Raw genomic sequence first — 25,995 nt, 5'->3', positions numbered from 1 at the left:
ATTTAGCTGGTGGTGGGATGGGTTTTGCCATGCTTGCTACAAATTCTCATCAGTAAATCTGGAAGTAATCTGATCAATCTGGGCTTATACTCAAAGCTGTAATATTATTGGCTAGGAAAAGGATACGGTCCTTTGTTTCTAATAGTTAAGTAAATAATATATATATATATGTAAATATGGCTATAAACATGTTTATTTACCTTGTAAATCACCTTAATTTTTAATATATATATTAAGGCAGAGCCTTCACAGGATGAAGTGTAATGCGCTGGAAGAGCCTATATCAAGGTAAATAAACATGTTTATAGCCATACAGGTTTGGAAACCACATGCTTGCTAATTGTCATGGGCCATTCCCTGGAGAGCAATGAGTCTTCAGCAGATGAGCAGAGCCCAGTAATCCCAGACCAGGTTGGGAACCAACAAGGGCTGGGCTTGGAGCAGCCAAGGCACCCACAGGCTTTACAGGGTGAACAACTGCCAGGTCAAAACAGAAATGCCTGCAAAAGCAGACTGTGCATCCAACCCTCCTCCAGCTGCAGAGACTCAAACACCTAGCTCACCTAAGCCCACTTGTCAGCAAAGGCTGAGACAGATAGAATTGTGTGTTAAATGAAGAAGTGCATGCCTGCTAGTTCAAAGAAGGCATGCAGCAGGGGCAAGCAGAGCCTTCACAGGATGACGTGTAAATGTGCTGGAAGAGCCTATATCAAGCAGGTTCACAAAATATCCCAATCTGGATGCAACCAAGCATTTGATTGCTGTAACTCTTCCTCTGATTTGTGGATTCTGTGCATTCTGAACAAGGACGTAGGTAAAAGGGGGTTCTCGGGTTCAAACCCACCCTTCATGTCCGAAGCTCCGCCCCCCAGTTTGTGGGTTTTTAAAACATTTTTAGTATTTTTGGTTTTTGGCCTGCAGGGGGCGCTTTGTTTAGGCTAGCAGCACCAAACTTTCAGGGATTGTTTGGGGGACTCCCAAAAGGGGTGCCCCCATCCTCCTTTTTTTCCCAATGGGAGCTAACAGAAGATGTGGGCTACACCTTTGAGGGTCCATAACTTTGGACACCCTGAATCAAACTTCACCAAACATGGGAAGTATCATCAGGAGAGTCTCTTACTGATACCACCTGGGTTTTGTGAAGTTTGGTCCAGGGGGTCCAAAGCTATGGACTCCCAAAGGGGGTGCCCCATCCTCCTTTTTATCCAATGGGAGCTAATAGAAGATGTGGGCTACACCTTTGAGGGTCCATAACTTTGGACACCCTGAACCAAACTTCCCCAAACATGTGAGGTATCATCAGGAGAGTAGGGTTGGAGATTCGGACGGTCCAAATCTGGATTTTGGCCGAATCTGCATTGATTCGGATTTGGACGAGCAGGGTCCAAATCTGAGCTGTCTGAATCCCATCTAATCTGATCACCAGCTGAATTGCATTTTAATTTTTGGGTGTTTTTTACGTTTTGGCCTGCAGGGGGCGCATTTCTAAACATATCGGCACTGTCCTGATGATACCTCCCAAATTTGGTACAGTTTGGTTCAGGGGGCCAAAGATATGGACCCCCAAAAGGGGGGCTCTTATCCCCCATTCTTTCCAATGGGAGCTAAGGAGATGGGGGCTACCCTTTTGAGAGTCCATAACTTTGGCCCCCCTGAACCAAACTGCACCAAACCTGGGGGTATCATCAGGACAGTCTCCTGATGATACTCTGAAATTTTGGTATCTATGCATCTAAAAATGTGCCCCCTGCAGGCACCCCCAGAAATTTGCCCAAGATTCTTTGTTCTGCAGTGACTTAGCTGCATTGCTGTCAATGGGGAATTTCTGATAGAGGGCTGTGGAGTGCACATTTCTCATGGTAAACCCACAAAACTTTCAGGGTATCTTCAGGAGAGTCTCTGGATGACACCATCCAGGTTTGGGGAACTTTGCTTCAGGGAGCAGTGGGAGATGGACCATACCCTTCTGGGGGTCCATAAACCCCCTGAAGCAACGGTCACCAAACCTGGATGGTGTCATCCAGAGACTCTCCTGAAGACACCCTGAAAGTTTTGTGGGTTTACCATGAGAAATGTCCAAAGCCCTCTCACAGAAATTCCCCATTGGCAGCAAAGGAGCAAAGTCACTGTTCACATTTCTGGGGGTGCCTGCAGGGGGTGCATTGTTAAGTCTAGCAACACCAAACTTTCAGGGTATCATTAGGAGACTGATGATACCACCTAGGTTTGGTGAAGTTTGGGTCAGGGGGACCAAACAGGTGGCCCATTATCACCCATTGTTTCCAATGGGAGCCAATAGTGGCTACCTTTGAGGGCCCATAACCTGGGCCCCCCGAACCAAACTGTATTAAACCTGGGGGACATCATTAGGGCAGTATTCAGAAGATACCCTGGAATTTTCATGCCAATACCTTTAAAAATGCACCCCCTGCAGGCCAAAACGTAAAAACAGCAAAAAAATAAAAACGCATCCAAGAATCTTGGATTTCACCCCAAATTCGGGTGTATGCGAGCCTGGCAGGCTCGGATATGGGGAGGGATCCAACCCCATACACCTGAACTGGACCCGAATCCAAACCAGGGCCAAATTTTATCCCCATTTACCAACCCTACAGGACAATATCTTACTGATACCACCCAGGTTTTGGAAAGTTTGGTCCAGGGGGTTCAAATCAATGGACTCCCAAATGGGGTGCCCCCATCCCCCACTGTTTCCAATGGGTGCTAATAGGAGATGGGGGCTACACCTTAGAGGTTCCATAACTTTGGACTCCCTGAACCAAACTTCACCAAACCGGGGTGGTATCATTAGGAGAGTCTCCTAAAGATACCCTGAAAGTTTGGTGCTTCTAGCTTAACAATTGCACCCCTGACAGCAGGCACCCCACCCCCCTATTTCCCCAGATTCTCCTTTTAAATCCACCCCATTTGGCATGAATTTAAAGGGAGAATCTGAGGTCCTCAGTTTAGAAGAAGAAGAAGAGTTTGGATGTATATCTCCCCCCCTTTTTTCTCCTGTAGAAGACTCAAAGGAGCTTACACCTTGCCCTTCCCCCCTCACAACAAACACCCTGTGAGGTGGGTGGGGCTGAGAGAGCTCCGAAAAGCTGTGACTAGCCCAAGGTCACCCAGCTGGCATGTGTTGGAGTGCACAGGCTAATCTGAATTCTCTAGATAAACCTCCACAGCTCAAGCGGCAGAGCTGGGAATCAAACCTGGTTCCTCCAGATTAGAATGCACCTGCTCTTAACCACTACGCCACAGTGAAAGTGATGCTGTTTCAGGATGGGGGATAATACATCCCAAAATAGCATCAATTTCAATGTTGTTTAACTGGGGACCCCAGATTCTCCCTTTAACGTGGATTTCAAAGGAGAATGTGGGCTCTCTAGTTTAAACATCTTTGAAAGTGATGCTGTTTGGGGATGGATTCCAACATCACAGCAGCTGCCGGGGGAGGGGGGGGCTCAGATTTTGCACCAGGCTCCATTTTCCCTCTATGCCTCTGCCCAGCTGGTTGGGGGCATTTTCCTTCTATGGGAGCCCAGCTGGTTGGGGCAGGGGAGGGCAGGGCAGGGGAGTCTGCCGTCCCCGACCTCGGAGAGCTGCTTTTATAAGTGCTAGTCTGGGGGCGGGGCTTGGGTAGGCATGGCCATTCCCTAGGGGTGGGTGGGGGTGTGGCCACACCCCTGAACTCCCCCATAAAAATCTATACCTACATCCCTGATTCTGACCCTCAGACTGGACTTTTGACACTGAAAACTGACTCTTGGACTCAGCTCCCTGCTGTAACCTGATATCTCTGCCTGGCAGCTCAAGCCGGGACACTAATATAATGTGTAGTTCTTCATCTACACATTATATGGGTCTGTGCATGTGCAGGTCTGCCATGGTTGAAGATTGTCAAGCTTTTCAGAGCAGAGTTGAGCTCTCCTGAATTCTCCCCTTCCCCTCAGCGACAGGGCTGGAAATCTTCCTGCCAGAAGTCATGAAGCAGAGAGAAGAGGAGCGAGCATCCTCCTCAGTTCTCTCTTCACTGCTGCAGAGTGTGGATGCATCAATGTTTTTTTCTGAATTTGAAGTATTTCCTTCACTATAGAAGTGAGTGGGTTTTTATTCAAGAAATGTTTTCCTTGTGGGGCCAAATTGGCCCACAATGATAATCATAAGGAGTTGTTTTTTTCTCTTCTTGGGGGAGTCTCAAAAAATCTGGGGGTAAATGTCTCATTTTGGATCTTTTCAACCTAAGTTGACACATGAAGGTCCATAAATATTGAATGTTGACCAGCAGGATATTATACCATTGTTGACCTCAGGGACATGGTTCATGGATATTGACTTATCTTCATATTAGGATTCATCCAAATTCCAGACACTTTTTACGTTTCAGGAGTTGGTCCACTTCATATGAGTACATTGTGTTACACTTCAGCCTCTCCACAGTCCCTAGGGTGTTTTCAAAATGCATGGTGGTGGTAGTTCATCGTGCCACTTTAGACTGTCAGATGTAACCTTACCTGGCTGATTGGGTGGGTAATTCCCAGACAGATGTCCAAAGGCAACTTTACTTGATTTTGAGCATTTTGGCATCTCTGAATTTGCAGGTGAATCTTCAGAAATCCACTTTAGTCTTTAATCCAAAGGTAGACTTTATAGCAGCTGCCCTGCCCTGGATCAGTCCCAGGCATTTCTGCCTATTCAGAGGGCTTGGGTGAAAACTGAACTCATGGACCAATTTCATTATCTGCACTGTCAGAAAGCCTTGACCATGCACAAATTGATTAGCTTGATGGCTTCCACCACTGCTGTCATCCCTCTAGTCTAGCTTCACTACACTTTAGGAGGCTGCAGAACTGGTTTATAAGGAAGTTTGACTTTCTTAGGGATTCCCATCAGAAAGGACTCTCTATCCCCAGGTCAGGATTCTGTACGTTGTCATGGTGGTTCTTCTTCTAGCAGTTACTTTGAAGTTTACCTTTGGAGTGCCTTATAGTGGAAGGCACAGATGTCTCTCTCCACAGATGTCTCTCTCACAGCTTGGGGGGTTCACTGCGAGGGGCAGTATGCTTAGAGTCAATGGTCTTCACATGTGAGGTCTTTCATAGCAATATACTGGAATTATGTGCAGTAAGCTTTGGCACACTTTCAGTGACATAGGTACAGATTTTTTATGGGGGGGTTCTGGGGCAAGGCCATGCCTCCCCAAGCCCCACCCCTGGCCTCAGTGCTTATAAAAGCAGCTCTCTGAGACTAGGGACGGAGGACTCCCCTGCCCTGTCCTGCCCCCCACCCCACCCCCCAATCGGCTGGGCTCTCATCTGGCAGTCCCTTCTCCCTCCCCTCCAGGCAGAGGGGGAGCTAGGGAAAACGGAGCCTGGTGCAAAATCTGAGGTTTGTGCCCCCCACCCCATGGGCAGCTGCTGTGATGCTGGAATCTACCTCCAAACAGCATCACTTTCAACGGTGTTTAAATGAGATTCTCCTTTTCAATCCATCTTAAAGGGAGAATCTGGGGTCCCTAGTTAAAACAACATTGAAAGTGATGCTGTTTTGGGGTGGATTATCCCCCACCCTGGAACAGCATCACTTTCAGTGTTTAAACTGGGGACTTCAGATTCTCCCTTTAAATCCATGCCGAAGGGGGTGGATTTAAAAAGAATATCTGGGGAAATTTGGGAGGGGCGTGCCTGCTGTCAGAGGTACAATTGTTAAGCTAGCAGCACCAAACTTTCAGAGTATCTTTAGGAGACTCTCCTGCTGATACCACCCAGGTTTGGTGAAGTCTGGTTCAGGGGGTCCAAAGTTATGGACCTTCAAAGGTATAGCCCCATATTCTATTAACTCCCATTGGAAACAATTGGGGATGGGGCATCCCCTTTGGGAGTCCATAACTTTGGGCCCCCAGAACCAACCTTCACCAAACCTGGGTGGTATCAGCAGGAGACTATCCTGATGATAGCATCAGGTTTAGTGAAGTTTGATTCAGGGAGTCCAAAGTTATGGACCCTCAAAAAGGTAGTCCCATCTACTATTAGCTCCCATTAGAAACAATGGGGGATGGGGGCAGCCCTTTTGGGGGTCCATAACTTTGGACCCCTTGAACCAAACTTCACCAAACTTGGCAGGTGTCATCAGGAGTGTCACCTGACAATAGCCTGAAAGTTTGGTGTCGCTACCATAAAACTGCACCCCTTGCAGGCTAAAAACCGAAAAAAACACTTTAAAATACAAAAAAAACACAAACCGGGGGGTGGGGGGGTGGGGCAGAGCTTCAGACATTCAATGGGGAGGTTGAACCTGAGAACCTCCCCTTACCTACGTCCTGGCACACTTTGCAGTTTTGGTGTATGGGTGGAATGTATTGATCCTGACAGACAACCAAGCCACAGAATTTTATGTGAATGAACAGGGTGGCATGGGCTCTCTGCATCTTTGCATGAAGTCAACTCAGCCTTGGACTTTGGCCACCGACCACCAAGTCAACTTGACAGCCATTCACATAATGGGTACCTTCAGTGTGATCACAGATGCCTTCAGTAGGAGCCTCAGTTTACAGCACAAGTGGTTTATAGCACAATTAAACCCATTCTTTCTAAGTGCGGTGCTACAACAATGGGGAAAGTCCTCAGTACATGTGTTTGCTTCCTACTACAACAGGAAATTTCCTATGTATTGCTCCTGGGGAGGGATAGCTCTCAATTGGAAGGGGGCTGTTTTTCAATTTTATTGAACCTTTTTCCACCTATGCCTCTGCTGCCGAAGACAATTGCCAGATTCCAAGCAGACAAGACTATGAGTAACTTAATTTCTCCTTATTGGCCCAGACAACCTTGGTTCCCTCTGCTGTCCCAGTTGTCCAGAGGGAAGGTACATATGTTTTCTCCAGTGGAGGACCTTCCCATTGTGGGTCAGACTTGTTGCCCCAATATGCATACCTTTCATCTGGCTGCATATCTCATTCAACCTTAACTGGTTGACCCTTCGGGGTGAAAGAGGCTCCTGTAGCTGCTAGGAAAACCTCCACATGGATGTCCTATGAGTTTAAATGGAACCGTTTCTGTTACTGGGCATGCACTCAGGGACACGACCTATAACTTGTCCCTTTCCTGTTGTGTTTGAGTATTTATCAAACTCGTCTGGCAAAGTACATTTAGTGGCCACATCAGCCTTTAATGTGGGGGGTCAATTACTCCACCTTATTCTCCCATTCTTTTTGCAGTAAGTTCCAATGGAGCCTTTCCTTGGTACTTTCCCAGTTAATATGTGCACCTTTTGAGTCATTTGCCACCTCAGCTCTAGACATTCTGTCTTATAAGTTGGCATTCCTGGTGGTGGGTTAGTGATTTGCAAGCACTTCTATGCAATACCCCATTTTTGAAAGTGCACCCAGAGAAGGTGGTGTTATGGCCTAGTCTGGCTTACCTGACCAAAGTGGTTTCCTTTTTTTCATGTTTTGCAGGACATTGTCTATCATGTTTTTTATCCCATATCTTCCTTGGAGGCTGAACTTGACCTGCATTCTCTAGACCTCTGGAGGGTTTTACTTCTTTATTTCAACAGGGAAAGACTGTTCCGGAAAGATTATAATTTATTTGTCTCCTTTTTGGGATCCAAGAAGGGGTGCAAGCTACCTTTGCAAATGATCTCACATTGGGTATCAAAGGCCATATTAAAGGCTTATGCCTTAGCAGGGATTGACTTCCCAATCCAAATTCAAGCTCTCTCCACTACAGCCCAGTCTGTTTCAGTTACCTTCTTGGCCAGAGTCAACATTGTTGACTACATTTAACTACATCAATTTTTACATCAACTACATTTAATTACATATTAGCATTGGAAAGAAGGAGTGGGACAGAAAGCACTGGATGAGCTCTGGTTTTATTTTTGGAGGGCTTTTCTCAAAGCCAAATATTTAACAGTGTGTGTTTCTGAGGGCTTGTGTGTTTGTTCTTGAGGGCTTGGGAAGGCTTTTTTGTGTGTGTGCAGTTTTTTCTTGGTTTTATTTGTTTTGGCTGTGTGCTTGTCTCAGGCTTCTGAGAGGCGGGGTTTGTCTATTAGTTCTATTGTTCACTGAAAGCAGTGGCATGTGCCTAGTCGCACGCACAGCTCTTTTACTCAATAAGGATTAACCTTTTGAGGGAGATTAGCAGAAATTGGGAGGGGAGAGTTTTGCCATGGGGGAAAAATCCCATATTTCTAGCACTAACAAGATTTATCAAGGCATTTTGGTAAGGAACCGACTTTTAGTCTAATTTTTCAAAAGACTCTCAGTTCAGATGTTGTCTGTATGTTGTCAATGCACAGTTGGAGCACTTGAGCTCATTGGTACACCTTGCAGGCACCCTGTTCCTGTCAAAAAAAGGCCTATATGATCATATTAAATTAATAGGCACAATGGCAAAATTGAGAAGATACAGAGCCCTCACTGCTTTTTTTGATACTTCTGTTTGTTCCTTACAAAAACTAACTACCTTCCACACCATGTGAGGACATACAAGAAAATATTCCTGCCAGTTTTGAATGCTCTCAACTATGTTTCTTTTCAAGTAATGTGGTATGCTAATAGGAAGATTTTTTTCTGTGAGTGAATACCTGCTGCCTTCAGAAAGCTACTAGTGCATTTTAAAAGAAGAAAACATGGAATACATATCATATGATCTCCTATAAGTGATCTAGACTCTGTCCTTGTCACAAATGTAAGTGTTTGAGAGGTCAGAGGTTAATATTAGAGTATTTTCATCAACTATTAGCATGTTCACACTGAGTAAATAATATTTATACAGCAAGATGCTTTTGCTATCATTATAGGTCAATTAATACAAATGAGTTTACAGTTTTCTCTGTTAGATGTGTCTGTGCATACAACAAATATACTCATTTAGTTTAGCAGCACCATTTTTGCCATGAATATGCATAGTGGGTTGGGAGCACATTTGCAGGAGAGAAGAGATAAACTGGAACTGCCCAATTAACCCCCACTTTGACTCTGCAGCAGGGGCAAATCTAGGCAAACTGGGGCCCGGGGACAAAATCTGAGTTTGTTGCCCCCCACCCCCACCCCAGGTATGGACGACCACCCTCCCCCACAACGACCAAACAATGATTTTTTGCACCAGCTCACAAAACACCTCCCACCACCAGCAAAACATCCATGGCTTTCTCCCCACCAACTCTCTTTCCTAATTGTGTCCTCACACCAACCCTATGAGGTAGGTTGTTAGCCTCAGAAAGAGCTCCAAGCCAGTGCAAGTGGGAATTAACTTTTAAGCATGTAAATCTCTCACAAGTCACCCCCAAGGTTTACCAAGCAAACATCAGCATCATCTTTCACAAATCCCCTCCTACCCCCAAGCAAAACATACACATGGCTCCCTCCCCAATCCCCATCTTTCCTAATTGTGTCCCTCACACCAACTCCTCTGTGAGGTAGGCTGCTAGGGGCCTGGAGAAACAGCTCCAAGCCAGTGCAAATGGGAATTAACTTTGAGCATGCAAATCTCTCTCAAGTCACCCCCCCCCATCTGAAGTTGTTTATTTCTTTTAACAAACGCCAGTGCATATCATCTCTCACAAATCACCTCCTACCCCCAGCAAAACATACATGGCTCCTCCCACCACTTTCCTAATTGTGTCCTCACAATCAACCCAGTGGGAGGTGGCTAGTTAGCCTTGGAGAAACAGCTAAGCTAGTAAATGGGAATTAACTTCTTAAGCATGCAAACTTCTCTCAAGTCAAGCTCCCCATCTGAAGGTTTACAAGGCAAACATCAGCATCATCTTCAGTTCTGCTAAGCTGCTTCTGGGCTCCTCAAGCTCAGCTTGCCTTCTCCTGCATACCTCAAGCCGGAGCTGAAGGCTTCTGGAGTAATGCCACACTCCTAATTTAAGGCAAATAAGGCAGCTGGTGGGTTAGGAGGGAGGGGAGGCGGAGGCTCCCTCCAGTCCTGGCTCCTGGGAGCCCAGTGTGTGACTTCTCTCCCCACCCCCTGGACACTCCAGGCCACCGTGACAGAGTGGGCGGGCTAGCCACAGTGGCACTGGGAGCAGTCGGCTGCTTCAGTGCCTGCTTTCTAGGGCTTGCTCAATCCCTCGCTGTGTAGGAGGATGTTTTGGCACCCCCCACGTGACCTCAATCGATGCACCCGGGGACAAGGGGTACCCCATGTCCCTAGGCAGGAACGCCAGTGCTCTGCAGTGACCTAGTATTTTATGTTGTTCTGCTGCCTTGTTTTCTCATGTACATCCACTTGTACACTATTGTTTTTAAAAAGTAGAGTTTTTTTAAGTAAAAATATTAAAATGGGGCAGGAGACAGGGACAAAAACCAAATATTTCATCAAGAAACCCCATTGCTAGAGACGCAACTTGTGGTTGCTCACACAAGATCATATCTTTGTACTGCAGGGTCGTTAAACTGGAATAAGAATAGTCCTGTTTACAAACAAAATTAGAAGCAAATAATCTAAGAGAATTTTTGTGTGTTCAAGAAAGTTTTCAGATACTGGTGTATTTCCCCAGATTACCAATATGCATAAACAGTGTATGGTAGATGTTATTTAGTGTGCACGTGAAGGTATTCTTGATATGGGATGTTCTGAGACATGGAATTGGTTTGTGCTGCTGATGGACCTGATGAGTTGAAGTAGATTCAAGCAAACACAAATCCAAAGGGAAGTCCAAGAGAGCCAAATAGTCACCTTGAGCACGTTACCCTTTTAGCTTCAGTTACTGACTAGATCATAGGAGGTATCTAAAATTTGACTGTGCCTCCCCTGATAATCCAATTGCCATTACTGTAATGTCTTCATCTTCAAAATCAGCTGGTGACAGTTCCTGGTCTCACAATAAGTGACAAAAGAATAGCTGCCATGTTCTAAGACATGAGAATTTCAAAGAATAACAGGTTACATGGACAAATTTTTACACAGTGCCACTGCACCAGGAAGTTGTAAATATTGTTGTTGAAAATGTATTGTAAACGTATTGATATTTATCTATTGTAATGTATGAATATTGTCCAGATATTGATATTTTGATGTATTAATTCTCTGTTAATGTATTGCTGATTTATTTTTACTGTTATTTAATGTAGTATAGATTCAGTATGGATATGTATTAATATGTTTGATATAGAGCTGCTGTTATTGTTGGGAAAATTGTTAGGCTTGATACGTTTCAATTGCCATGATCTTCATTTTTAGCTTTATTGTATGTTATCAGTATTTACTTTGTTGTAATGTTTACTGTTTTATGATGTTGTAAGCCATCCTGAGCCCTGCGGGGATAGGGCAGGGTATAAATCGAATTACAAATACAAATACAAGTCTGATTAGATTCAGTTGTAATGTATTGACTTTTTCTTACAGATAGATGTATGCACATACATGCAGGTATGAGTACACTGTAGTGAAAGAGCAGGGCTTGTCTATCCCATTTCACAGTATTGTTGTGAATATAAATGGAGTACCCAATCCCATCTGTGTCATTATTTGAAGAGAAGATGGATAGAAATGTGTGAGAGAAATAAAAATGAATGATAAAGTACCATAGAAGTATAAGGAAGTATTCACCAAAAGATGGATAATTGGATTTCACACATCAAGCATACTTGGAAGAGTCAAAAACACTTACAATACTGTTTTTGACTGCAGATGGGATGGTAAAATGGTTGGTTTGTGTATATGGAACACAGCAATCTGTGGGAAGTTATTCTGTGTTCAGAGAAGAAGAGTGCAGAGAAATCTGAAACAAACCAGATTGCCATAGATAAACAGAATCTGAAAATATTAAGCAATGTATATATTTGTTTTTTTAAAATTTCATTCAAACTAAATTTCTTTAAACTCTAGGCTACACTACAAGTCTTTCTAAAGAGGGCTTTTGATTTATTCCTATTATTTATTTCCTTTGTCAGCATTTACATTTTATCTGAGGAAAAATGGCTTTCTCCACTCTATCTGACAACCTCTATATTTTAAATCCAAACTACCTGTCACATTTGGAAATGTTTAATCTCCAGTTCAAAGTTGGACCCTCCCTAGTGTACCTGTATTATGGAAACAGGATTGACAGTATTTGTCACCAAGGCCAAGAAGTAATACAGTTTTGCCTTAAAGACCTTCTTGCTACCCCAGAGAGAAAACTAGTCATTTCATTCCTTTGCCTAGGAACTTCAGATATTTCAGTCACAGCTTCAGAAAAATTCAGCAACTGCCAGCCTTTTATGTTTAACTATTATACTATTAGTATCTGTCTTTCCAATGCAGGATGGGATTCCAGTTGAATATCAACATCACACACATCTGAGAGGTTCCTGGCCCTTATTACACTGGCTATTATCAGTGGAGTTGTACTCGGAGTAGTACTTAAAAGAACAGCAAACTGTATAGATCTATTACATTTAGTGTGCAATTAATCTTGTTGACATTACTTATATGAATGTGGATTAAAATGCTGGGAAAGCATACTGTTGGATTTGGCGGCTCATTAATATTGATCAAAGGTTGTTGTTCTCTTGGTGTTAGAAGCTACTTAAAGATTACCTACAGAAGTATTACTACACAATTGATTTTAAAGGAGTCCCTGAAGCTTATTGTGTTTAATGCAAGGCTACAAGAATTTGCTGTAATGATGAATGTTTACAAACTTTGCCAATGTCTAATGAATAATATCAATCACACAAAGACTTGGATGACACATACCCTATATTATGACAGAATCACCACCTTTATTTCTGTGCTGCATTTCCAGACATGGGTGGGCCTATGTCCAGATGCTGGGTCCCCTTCCCTCCCCTCCCTTGCATGCCACCCCTCCCTCCCCTCCCCCTCCCTCCGCTACAGTGGGTGGGCCATGTCCAGATGCCAGGTCCCCTTCCCTCCCCTCCCTTGCATGCCACCCCTCCCTCCCCTCCCCCTCTCTCCGCTAGGGTTGGTGGGCCATGTCCAGATGCCAGGTCCCCTTCCCTCCCCTCCCTTGCATGCTACCCCTCCCTCCGCTAGGGTGGGTGGGCCAGGTCCAGATGCTGGGTCCCCTTCCCTTCCCTCCCCTCCCTTGCATGCTACCCCATGTCACTCACACACACAGGCTCTGTGAGGAATTAAACCTTTCCAGTCATTTTTTTTGTGCCTCTGTATATCCTAACTTTGATGGAGCATTATATGGAATGGAGTTTTTATATGCTATTTTCCTTAGGTCCATCACAATGTGACATTTCTCAGAACAGTTTCACTCCCCTAGACTGGTCTCAAACTCAGCCTAAAGAAAAATTTGAAATGGATTTGGGAGTTTTCACCTAAGTAGTACATGAGAGGAATTCTGAATAAAGCAAAGGAATTGTGGCCAGATTAATATAATCTATCAGTGCAAAAGGAAGTGACACAAGATTCTAAGACCAACAATTAGCTCTGCAGATATTTTTGTATAGATGTGGGGTTTTTGTAAGAATAGACCTACTTCATCAAAATCTTTCAGGATGTGCATGACATTAAACTAATTAACAGGACTCATTTGTAAACTGCTCGTGGACATATCTTGCTAAACCAAGCAATTCTGAAAAAGTCAGAAGATCCATACCCTTTTAATTATTTTTTAATGAAGTAGAAATTAATGAGAGAGGGAGGCGGCATGCTACAGGCTGATCTTGTTAGATCTTGGAAGCTAAACAGCGTTAGTACTTGGAATGGAGACCCCCCCAAGGAAGATTCTGCTGAAAAAAGCAATGCCAAACCACCTCTGCTTCTCACTTTCCTTGCTGGGGTCATCATAAGTCTACAGTGACTGGATGGCACTTTATACACTCATAAATTAATAAAACCTAAGTGATACATCTGTATTGCGATTTCACTGAGACTATGCAATTAAAATTCTAACTATATTTTCAAAACTAGGCTTCTCTAAAGTAATTATTTTGCCTAAATATTTCATATAAAGAATACAGAAACACCATATCTAATTCTCAGCATACTTAGATTGACAAACTGGAGCCATGAACAGAGAATGCAGATCTTTGTACAACTCTCTGAACAAACCTGCCCCAGGCTTCCAGATAAATCTGGGGAAGAGGGAAATGCATTGTGGTGTTAACCCCCCCCCCCCCCCGATTAATAGAAGTTGCAACTTTAAGAAATGAATGCCCTCTGAGACCTTCAATCAGCAGTGTGAGTGCATTACTATTTCTGATTTAATGTGGAGCAACACCTCATGGGCCAATTGCTCACAAAGCATCTGCTGAGTGATGGGGCCAAAATGTGTATCACCACAAGATTTCTTGTATGGATTTATGTCCTCAAGCTGCACTTTCACTTTCTATTCTTCCCAATGCAAGCAAGACCACTTCTAGCATGAATTTAATTTGTTTCACAGCCAGAGTGAGCAGATTTGCCAGTCGGCACAGCTTTGCCCAGACCTCTTCCCTCCACCCACAGCCAGCCTGCCTAGTCTTACCTCCCCCCACCCGTTCCCTCACACTACTTCCCACTCTTCTGACTTTGCCCACCTCCCTGTTGCTTACTCCTTCCAACTTTTTAAAATGCTCGATACATCGATATAGTAATAACAGAGAGTTGGCTTTTTGCAAAGGGAGTAAATTTCAACAGGTCTGAAAAGGAATCACATCCATCTTACCATCTGACCTATAACAGCAAACAGTGAAGAGTCGCATCAATTTGCTTGGTGTGGCAAGCTAGACAGAAAAATTCTCCCATTCTCCCCTCCCATTCTTCTCCATGCGCCAGTCAGTCGTGGAGCCAGGGTGGTGGTGCAAAGAAAGATCCACGGATGTTGGTGGTATTACTTACATGGGATAGTTGCTGCTGGTGCCACTGCTGCACTGGTAGATATCATTACTTCTGGTCGTGGCCCAGAGAAGCTCTCCCACTTCCCCCACTCTGCCTCTGCCCCCCATGATGATTAGGAGGGCATTTTAAAAACTTTCTTTCAGACAAACTTCTATTTTAAAAAGCAAGTCTCTCTCACAGCAGCAGTAACAAGAGAGAGAGAGTTGGAGGGAAAGAGTGTGTGTGTGTGTGTGTGTGTGTGTGTGTGTGTGTGTGTGTGTGTGTGTGTGTGTGTGTGTGTGTGTGTGTGTTGGGTGTAGGGGAAGTGAAATCTGTGCCTTTAGGGCTGTTGATGGGCTTCCCCTCCCTTGCATGCCACCCCTCACTCACTCCCCTCTCTTACATGTCACCCCTCCCTCCCCCTCCATCCATTAGGGTGGGTGGGCCATGTCCAGATGCCGGACCCCCTTTCCTTTCCTTTCCTTTCCTTTCCTTTCCTTCTCTCCCCACCCCTCACTCACTCCCCTTCCTCACTCCCCTTCACCAGAGTTAAGAGAAGCAGCAAAAGGAGAGGCTAGTTGAGGCTTCATCAAGCAGCTGAAGGGAAGGCACTGGAGTGCCTCCTCATGTTTAAACAGAGGAGAGTCCTCTGCAAGAATACTGCATAGAGAAGGGTCCTGAGGTAAGCATTCCCTGTGTAATTGGCCATGAAGTCTTCCAATAAAAGTCACTGCAGCATGGTTTTCATCTTCCATGCCTATCACAAGTACCTGCTGCTTGCTAAAAGCTTTGTTTGCATTTTTCAGTGGACTGTTTTTTTAAAAGTGAAATGAGGCTTTATATTTAGCTTCCATGGGTTGGATCCCATAGCAGATTTTTGTTCATGAAGGAGGTGATCTTCACCTATTCCACCTCCTACTGCTGAATTTTGACTCTGTCCATGAGATTTTTGAGTCTCTTTTCCCTAAGAGCAGCATGAGGGGTTGTATTTGAGACTGCAGGAGGAGGGGAAAGAGAGAAGTTCATGTTTCACTGATCAGAATCCCTTCCATCCAGAGAAATCTCCAATGGATCTAAGCCCAATTAAATATTTAGTGCAAAAGTTCTTATTGCTGTGAGAGTTACAGACTGAGTGCCAGCTATACAATTATATTTGTTTACTAGCAGTAAAGCTTGTTGTATGAACAAGTACATCAGGCTCTGGAAAGCTGTTGGTGGGAACAGTGCCCTCTGAGGGGAGCAAGTCCTCCTGCTTCTCTTCCCCACTTGGCCTTGCTGGCTCCCCACTCTTTGCAAAGCCAAGATCCAGCTTTGCAAAAAGGGGGATGGTACCTAAGGAGATGGGGTAAGTCTCCCCATCTTCACAAATGCCCTACTATCAGTCTTTACAAAGCTGGGGTCCCCTTTGCAAAGAGGGGGAGTCAGCAGGGTGTCTGTGAAGATGAGGAGAGTTCTCTCCATCTCCATAGGCATCCACCTTTGCAAAACCAGGATCCCAGCTTTGTACAGTGGGAAGAGCCAGCAGGGTGCCTGTGAAAATGGGAATAGATATCCCCATCTCTATGCCCCCCCTCCCCCCTTTAGCAAAGCTGGGATCCTGTCTTTTACAAAGAGAGAGCGCCAGCAGGGTGCCTGTGAAGATGGGGAGAGTTTTTCCCATCGCCATAAGCACACTCCCATTGTGTCTCTCCTCTCACTTAACTTTCCGAGACCCCCAGACTTTGGGAAGCAGTATGGGGAGGGCAATCTTATATGTGGGATGGAGCTAATTCTGTCCCATAAGGAGCATGTTGTCTTTCCCCTGACCGCACTTTCCAAGACCCCTAGACTGGGAAGAGAGGGTTAGCTTGTATGCTAGCTCTGACCTGCATGAAGGATTGTGCTGTTCCCCCCACACACACACACACACACTTCTCAAAGCCTGGGGGCCTTGAAAAGTGGGATGGGGGGGAGACAACCTGGCCCAGTGTCTTGTGGCTGCTTCTCTCCCCCCTTGCTTATGAAGACCCACGGGTCCCAGAAGGGGAAGTGGAAGGCCTGATCCTGCATGCTGGACTTAGCATGCTAAGTCTAGCAGGCAGAATTGGTCCATTTCTCCCCCAACTTACTTCCCACAGTCCCCAGGTCTCAGGAAGGGAGATCAGGGGCCTCATCCTGCTTGCTGGACTCAGTTGCTAAAGTCTTGAAAAGGAAGACCGCAAGTCTCAGAAAGGGAGATGGGGCACCAATCTTGTCTGCTGAACTCAGCATGCTGAGGCAGGATCAGCCCTGCTTCCCCCCTCCCTTCCAAGGTCTTGCAGGTCTTGAAATTAAGAAGGAGGGTAGTTGGAATGTGAGTGATGCACTTCCAATCAATGATGCCCCATGGTTGGGGATTTGTCATTGGACATACCAAACCCTTAGTGAATTATGTATAAGGATAAGAGAGATATACTGGTATTAAAAATCTGGTAATTTTTGTAATAAGATAAATTTTATATTAGCAAAGTTGACAAACTTTCATACCTGTCTAGAATCATGACTTCCTTTTTGGTTTGGAAATTAGTACTTTCTTTGAAAATGCATTTTAAACTGTTTTGCAATAATTTTAGCAAGAAAATATAAACTATTGCATACAGTATGAACAATGAAAAAAAGTTTTGATTGTGAAATCTTAAATAATTTATTTCTAAAAGTAAATTACATGGTTGGAAAGACAATCTCTTCTTATTTATAACAAAATGAGATTTTAAGTGGACAAATAATTCTATATTAAAAAAAATGCATTGCATTCCAAGAAATGAAGATAGCTTTTTATTGTGACGAACTTTTAAGCGATTGTGAAGAGCTCACTTCAGATGTTTTCAAGCATGTAATCACTTTTTAAATACTAATACTACTGACTGCCAAAGCTTTGTTGGAAGGAAATCTGAGGTAAAAAGTTTCATCCAACATTTTAAAACACTGAACATATTTTTGTTCAAGTTGATAGAGATGGACTGATTGACTTAAAGAGCCTGATTGACTTAAGCAAGCCTACTCAAAAGCCTGTCAGGTATAGTCAATAAAAGATAGCACTACTATGGCCCAATCCAGGGGGGGACAATTTTGGGGAGTGGTGCAGCCTTGCACTGGCCGTTTCCGCACGGCCCGTTGCAGGGTACTCTCCACGCCCGGCAGGAATTCCGCCCGGCAGGGGAGTATGGAGGCCGTTCAACAATGCAGGCATGTGGGATGGCCTCTGGAGAGGCCGACGAAGGCGACGAGGCGACTCCGCATGGAGCCGGGCCTCCTCCTTCCTCTTCCCTTTCCCATGTACACTTCGTGTCAGCCGTCCTGCTCCTCAGCCCTGCCCACGCTGCCCCTCTGACCTCCAGGGGTCGGGAGGACAGCGAGGGAGGGACTTAGGGAGGCCAGCAGGAGCGGGCGACCACGAGAGGTACATGGGAAAGGGAAGGGGAAACAGCGTGTTCCCGGCCGTGCGGTTCGCACTGTGCTGCCGGGAAGACGCTTTCCCCTCAACAGCAACCCTTTAAAGGGTTGTTGTTTAGGGCGGCCTGACGCCGCCCTGGGGGAGGGGGAGCACAGTCAGGTTGGCGCTCATCTGTGCGAACGGCGGCCTGGGGGCGGCGTTTTTACCGACCCCAGGCCGTCGTTTTTGGCCCGTGCGGAAAGGGCCACTGAAAAGTTTGCCCCCTCTGCTGGTGCAAGCAGCACCCCCAAGCGAAGGAAGCAAAGGTGCTGGGGGCTGCTGTGAAGCTGTGCTGGCATTTGATTGGATACTGGCAGGGGATTAGGCTGGGGCATTCCATGGGTGCAGTTGACATTAAAACCAGCTTCCAAGGAAAAATAAAACCATTGGTCAATTCCTCATAGCATGAAAAGATTTCTGTAAGATGTACTAAAAAGAGGTGACTGCTTCTTTTCATTCTGCACACCCAAAATAAGACGTTTACAGGATGTCTTAAAAATAGGCACCTAAAAATGTGTCCAGGATTGAATCCTGAAGAGCAAATGTCATGAGCCAACCTTTAGGAAATGGAGGCAGGAAGCACACAAAATATTGGGCACAAGGGGAGAATGAAACTGACCAGAGAGTGAAATGGTCTAGCAGAAAAAAATAAGATGCCTGCATTCCACACAGCCAAGCAGGGGCCATCTTGCAGGCATTTTGATGGGAAAAGGTGCACTTCAAACTATTTTCAAAAAGAGATACCTTGAGCTTAAATAAGGCATCCTAAGGATGTCTTGGGAAAAAAGCTATATGGAATTCTTTCCAAAAATGCCTTTTTCTAGATCTTATTTGTATTCTGCATAATGGACCATTGTTGTAACATATATTTGTTGTCTTCTTGTGTATTTTAGCTCTGGTTTTAATGATATGATTTTTCTGGGTTGGCTTTAATGGTTTTAAAATGTGATTTAATATGTATGTTTCAATTTATTGGCTGCCTTGGTAGCCTGTCTGAGGGCAGAAACGCAGACTATAAATGTGTTAAAATAAACTAAATAATGTATATTCAAGAAAACATTGTACATGGATATTTACCCAGTGGTTTTGTTATTGTAGACTCTGTAAGTTGAAATATTTCTACAAAGGCATAAGAATTTTAAAATAAGTAAAAATGTTATAAAATATTCACCCTTTGGGGTTGTACTGAGAAATTAGCTGAGGTGTTGCAGGGAAGGTTATTTTCAGCATAAAACAGTAAAAACTACTGACCTAGATTTACAACAGGCAGCTATTTTAGGAGGCACCTGATTAGTATAGAAATAGCATCTACTATGTTTTTGAAATTCATCCAAATTACCCATTGTGAATGACAAAATTAATATAATTATATCTCGCAGTAGTATGCAGAAAATATAATTTGCTGTAACAGCATGGTAGCAGAGTTTTTTTTAAAGGCCCATTTAGTCAAAACCATACTTTAAAAGTAATTATTAAAGAGTCATTGAAGTCTTTAGAATTACTTCCTTCTGGTCTGTCTGTTCACAAGATTGAATTTTATTCTACTGGAGCAATATGAACTTGGGTTAACAGCAATATGTTCATTTTAAGGGTCACCCTCCACTCACTGTAAATATTACTAGCATGAAACTAATAAGGAAATTTGTATTTCTAATATTTAGATAAGAAAGGAATAAACTTGTACATTTTTGTTATATTAGAATAATTATAAACATGGAATGGTGAATAATTATCATAATTAATATTAAAGGAAAACAATTTCCCTATCTAAATAGCTTATAGCAGACAAAAGGAAAAACCTGTAACATCTTCTGGTTTCTTTCATTTTCAATCTCTGCCAAAAATCTTATATGTGTTGAATAATGATGTTGATAATATAACCAAGACAACAGCCGAATTTCTACATGCAGCCATTGTGATTTGTCTACAAACATAGAGTAGGAGTTCTATAGCACTGCAGCCAATTCTCAAACTCTGATTTTTTGCCTTGTCTGTCTTTATGCTGATATGTCAATAAAGGTTGACTTGACTTTACTGAAAGCCCAGAGAACCAAATAGTAATACAGAAACAATGTGATTAAAATGAGAACTGAACTGAAAGCATTGCACAGCCAATTCCTGGAGAAGATCAAAGACAAGGTGGACATTGAAAAGACCTGGTTGTGGTTTAGCAACTGGAACTCTGAAAAAGGGAGCAATCACTGATTTTAGCCGTTTAAGAGAAATTAGAACAAATACAATTAAGGTCACAATCGAAAATCTTCAAATGATGTAAAGTGCAGATTGTGCAGGGAAGCTGATGAAACTGCAAATCATGTACTCCGCTGCTGCAAAAAGATCACCCAGACTGGTAACAAACAGAGTGGTCAAGTGGTCAAGATGATCCACTGGAATTTATACAACATTTGGACAGCTAAAAACTGGTGGGAACATTGTCCAGAGAAAGTCACGGAAAACGAGAAGGTCAAGATCTTGTGGGGCTTTCAAATCCAAATGGACAAAATATTGGCACATAATACACGGGACATCACAATGATCTAGGACAAGAAAGTGACCATTATTGACATAGTGATACATGGTGACAGCAGGGCCATTGAAAAATAACATGAGAGGGTCACTAAATACCATGATTTGAAATTTGAGATTTGAGACTAAATACCATGATTTGAAAATTGAGACTATGGTGCAAACCAGTTGAGGTCATCCCAGTGGCAATCATGATCCTGGGCACCATTTTAAAAACACTAGGGCAGCACTTGCAGTATCTTCAAATTGACAAAATTAACATCTGTCAGATTCAGAATGCAGCCCTGCTGGGATGCGCACAAATACTATGCCAATGCATTTCAGCTTCCTACAAATCTGGGTGAGGCTCAAATTGTAATGAGAAGCCAACAACCAGCTAAAGAATTTGCAGCTGTGGCATTAAAAGTTATAAACATTCCAGTCTTTTTTTTACAAGGCAAAGCATAGATTTTAATGACTGCAGTGACAGTTGAAAAATACAAATCCAGCACAGAAGATGATATTGAACCACTTTGGTGATATTTGGTTCTAGAAAACATCAAATAGTTCAGAATTACCAGATTTCAGTTTGATATTATAAACACAGAAATGCTCTGTCTTTTATTTTGCTTTGCCATATAGCAATATGTTTAGCAAGTCATTTTGGAAATAAAATTGAGATTTTTAAGATGTGTAGAGTCAGAGACAATAAGTCACACAGCACCAACAAGAATATAAATAAGTCAATTAAACAATGTCTGGGAAAACTTTTATCAACAGTTTAAAGCAGACTGATTATTGTACTGAAACAAAACACTTTTTTTGCTTATTTAGTCACAACTGAGGATCTGCTTATTATTTGGTAAATGAAATCTACCCATAGCTAAAAATGAAAATAGCATAACATAGTACAATCCAAACAGAATGTGCAAAAGCTTTGGTATTTGCCAACTTGTATTGCGCCTCATTCCTAATGAAAGAAATCTCACCCTCAATCAAATCCCACTTTTCTTTAGCCCTGAGGTCAGTATAAAGAATAAAGAATTATTTTATTCTTAAATTCCAACAGCTCAGCCTACTTCTGCCAACTAGAATGCCCAGGGATAGGGGGAGCGAGGAGGGCTTACCTGCTAACGAGACTTGTTTGAAACACAATTAAAACTATTCTGTAAGCATTTCTAAAAAGTAAATCTGAATCTACTCTAGTGAAATAGTGTCCTGATCACTTTAAGTAGTAATATTCCAATCTTGAAGGATATGGGGTAGAACTTTGTTGGTCCTTCACTTGTGTTCAGTCATCCTGCTTACAATAATTAAAATATCAGTGAGTAAACCAATTAAACATTCCATTTTATGTCGCTTTAAAGGGCCCCACCCCACATTTAAAGCCCCAAAGCTTGCTTTCTCTTTTTCGTTATCAATTACTGAGAAATCTTCTTCAGCCAGCAGATCCATTTACATACTTCATATTCTTCTAACGGCAAAAGATCACAGGAAGGACTTCCTCATAACAAACAGGCAATTCAGGACCTAGTTTGAACCTTGTAGTCTCTGTGGGATATCTCATTTGTTTTGCTTTACAGTTAGCAACTAATAATAATATATAATTGGTATTGCATCAAAATAGTGATGAAAAAGTGAGAAGATTGTAGCTGTGATGAAAGACTTTATTTTCAATTATTTTATAAAGTATCCAAGAATTGCAAGAGGAGAGTAATATGGTGATTTGATTATCTTATAACCAGTTGTTTATTTATAGTATTGATATATTAATATTTTAGTCTTAGAGCCTTAGAGATTAGTTCATATCCTCACAGCCACTGCACCATGAGAAGTCACCATGAAATGGAGCTAGTGGTGCATACAATTCTTTTCATTCACATTTTTGATTGGTTGTTTTCTCTTTTATCTTTCAGGACCATGCATTCCTAATCCCTGCCATAATGGTGGAATTTGTGAAATTAGTGAAGCATATAGAGGAGACACCTTCATAGGCTATGTCTGTAAGTGCTCGGAAGGATTTAATGGGGTCCACTGTCAACATAGTAAGTATCAACACAGAGCATTTCTTCCTGCTTCCAAACAATTTCTTCCTGTTCCTGCAATTATACTTGCTAAAATGCTATTAACTTCAACAGAAACTTTGTGGCCCTTTCCACACAGCAAAGATTCTCAGTTCTTTCCTCCACCAATTGATGAAAGTTTTCCACAGAGGTTTCCTCTGCTTGCAGCTCATCTGCATATGATTTCAGTGTAAAAAGTACTTGAATAAAGTTTGTTTTGCCTGGAAATCATTAACATATGTCATTTCCCCTCCCTTTTTTTTTTTGTTTGGAGAGTGTCTGCAAAGCCATGACATCACAATATGAGAATCTGCAATATGTGCACATTTGAGTCATCTCTTACCTTTACAGACATCTCTCTCAAAACAAAAAAAGGAAAAAAATGACACATGTGTGGGATTGCCAAGCAAACAGACTTTATTCATGTACTTTTTAAAGTGAAATTGTGCATAGATGAGCTGCTAGTAGAGGGAACCTTCAGGGGAAATCTTCAGCAAATGGAGGCAGGGATGGAGAATCTCTGCAGTTCAAAATGGCCGGTACAACAAAATGAAACTTCCAAGCTTCAGTCAGTTAGCAGAGTGAAGGGAAGGAGGCAGGAAAAAAAGAATAGTTTTGACTGGCAATGCTTGTTTTGTTCATGCATAGCAAACAAAAAAAAACCAAAATAGATCTTTTTAGAATGTACGCAAGGCATTTTATTTCTGCTGTGTGGAAAAGATCTGTGAGAAAAAAATGTTTTCTGTTCATTTTTTTTACTTCCTTCAAATACTCTGGTGAATGTTCAGTTCAACATTATATCTAGAAGACCATTCGAACGCTTCTGTACGGGTGCCCCTGGAGCAGCTGTGGCCCGTGGAGGTGGCTTTGCACAGAGGCACCTCTGTTTTGTTTTTCAACTTCCCTTCCCTTCCCTGCCCAGCTCTGCAGGGATGAGAGGACATGGCCCAGTGGCCGTGGAACACCTCAGGGGTTGGAGGCCAGGTGTCGAGTCCCCTCTTCCCCACAGAGCTGCGTGGGGAGGGAAGGTAAGTCAAAAAACAAAATGGAGGCACGAAAAAGCAATATCTCCCACCCAGTGCCATCCACATAGCACCAGGTGCAAAATGGTGTTTGAGAAAAAACTTGCTCATTGAGTGAGTTTCACAAACACTGTCCCCCTTCCCAGCTGTAGGGGAAAAGCATGGTGCTGCCACATTGCACAGGTAGCAGCCGTGCGAACTGCTCCCCAGGAATGGTGCTTTTACCGTGCCTAGGGTGCTTTATTGGCCCGTGTGGAATGGACCCAAGTGCTTCCAGGAAAATACTCTGCAATAAAACCTACAAGGTTTTTTCTTCTCGTTTTTCCTTGTGATTTTTTAATAAAATGTAATGGTGGGAAGTAAGATTAATTTCATGTTATAAAATAAAGACGAGCTGAATTATTCTTCCCTGGACATTTTGGGTCATCACAGAGCAAGTCTGCTGTAGGGCTCAAGGCTTTGTCTTAATGTTGTCATTTAGTTCATTTGGCTAATGACAGCTGAAGATGAAAAGGGTTGTAAAAAGCAGATCTTTATGGTAATAGGTTTCTCATAGCCTCTTCCTCAGCCCATTTTAATACTAGCCCCAGACAGGTGCTCTAAGTCATGTCATTTAATTCAATGAGAAGACTTTCCTGAGGGCTTTATTAATGGATATTCTGGGTTTAAAAGTGATGAGCTTCTTATGAGCTTTAGGTTCAAAACCCAGCATTCATTTTACTGAAAACTGGCTATAACTGGTTAGGAAAACGTCTACTGCATTATAAATCAAGCATTTACTTCATTTTCTCTCATTGATCTAGAAATTAAAGAATTTAAGAATTGGTTCACAAATATCACCTGCTTTCTCTCCATGTTCAAGTTTATACCCTGACCTCAGTAAAATGCCCGAGTTTAGCGGCATTAGAGCTCTTCGCCGCGGGCGTCGCGAGCAGGCGAGGCCGACAGAAGGCGAAGCGACTCCGCCGGAACGCCTGTTCCCTCCCACTTACCGTGTCCTTCTGAAGTAAGCCTGCTTGCCGAGGTGTCACAGCCCGCCCGCTGCTCCGACCCCTGGAGGTGGGAGGACAGTGTTGAGGAATAAGCCTGAGCAACTGAAATTTCTGATATGAACAGCGTCTTCACGGCGGTTCGCGCAGCAGGAAGCGGCTCCTCCTAACAACAACCGCTAAGGGTTGTTGTTTAAGAAACCTGAGGCAGCCCTGCGAGAGCGCTTGTTCAAAGATGGCAACTGCTGCGTTGCCGCTTAGCGGCATCTCGGAAACGGCGGCCTGGAAGTGGCGTTTTACGTAGGCGTCGTGTTGGGCGTTAAAGCGGCGATGTTATACAGCCATAAAGTTTTTTCTTCTTGAGTGCACTAAGTTAATCTATTGGAAGAGAAACTAAAAGTGAACTAGTCTTAATTTTATTTATTTATTTATTCATTAGATTTCATAGACCGCCTCATCCCCGGTCTCATTTCCTACGATGAAATATCGCACAGGGGTATATAGATTTTGAATGTATTTATTTTTAAATGTTAGTACCTCAAAATGATTCAAGATGGTTGATAGGAATAGTAAACAACAGTCACAAAACAATTAAATAACAAAATTCAAGCAATGTAAGTCACAGTAATCCATCCACCAGCCCAAACACCAGAATTTAATACACAATATTGGCCATCTGACACTGGTATTAAAAACTATCATTTTATTAAACCCCAGAAACGGACCAACAATGAAGGAACCATAATTACCACTGCATAACATATCTGCAGGTTTTAGCAGCAGGAGATCTACTAACCCTACTGGGAGAAACCCAAGCAACAGAGGGACAACACAATTCTGAACAATTAATTTCCTTTATTAATACTCCACATATTTCAGTTTTATTTATGTATTTATTTGTTTTGAAAAGTTGTATACTTTTCCTATAGTCTGCTCAAGATGGAGACTTTGATAACTGTGGAGGTGACTAGTTTGTAATTATTTTCTTTTTACAGTTCCAAACATTTTGAAAGGGATATGTGTGTCTGGATTCAGTAATACTTTGAATGCTTAAAAAACGTTGAGATCCATACTGACATTTCCATTCTTCCTTCTAGTTGTACATTAGATACTATTATTCCTCTTACTTGATGATTTTCAGTTTATGCTAAAATTCTATATGCCATTAAAAAGCATTTCAGGTTCTGG

The 25,995-nt window shown here is 43.0% G+C and overlaps 1 protein-coding gene across 1 annotated transcript in view; it reads left to right on the top strand.

The window, feature by feature from the left end:
* EDIL3 (EGF like repeats and discoidin domains 3) overlaps positions 1-25,995 on the top strand; it is a 323,251-nt gene that overhangs the window by 124,409 nt on the left and 172,847 nt on the right. Inside the window, exon 4 of the mRNA XM_048502911.1 lies at positions 22,650-22,778. Within this exon, the coding sequence (XP_048358868.1) occupies positions 22,650-22,778 (129 nt within the window). The remainder of the gene's footprint in view (positions 1-22,649; positions 22,779-25,995) is intronic.

Source organism: Sphaerodactylus townsendi, linkage group LG07 (genome assembly GCF_021028975.2).
Source record: "Sphaerodactylus townsendi isolate TG3544 linkage group LG07, MPM_Stown_v2.3, whole genome shotgun sequence".
NCBI classification, from domain to species: Eukaryota; Metazoa; Chordata; class Lepidosauria; order Squamata; family Sphaerodactylidae; genus Sphaerodactylus; species Sphaerodactylus townsendi.
The sequence above is the reverse complement of the archived record's forward strand: the minus strand, read 5'-3'. Positions and strand labels throughout refer to the sequence as shown.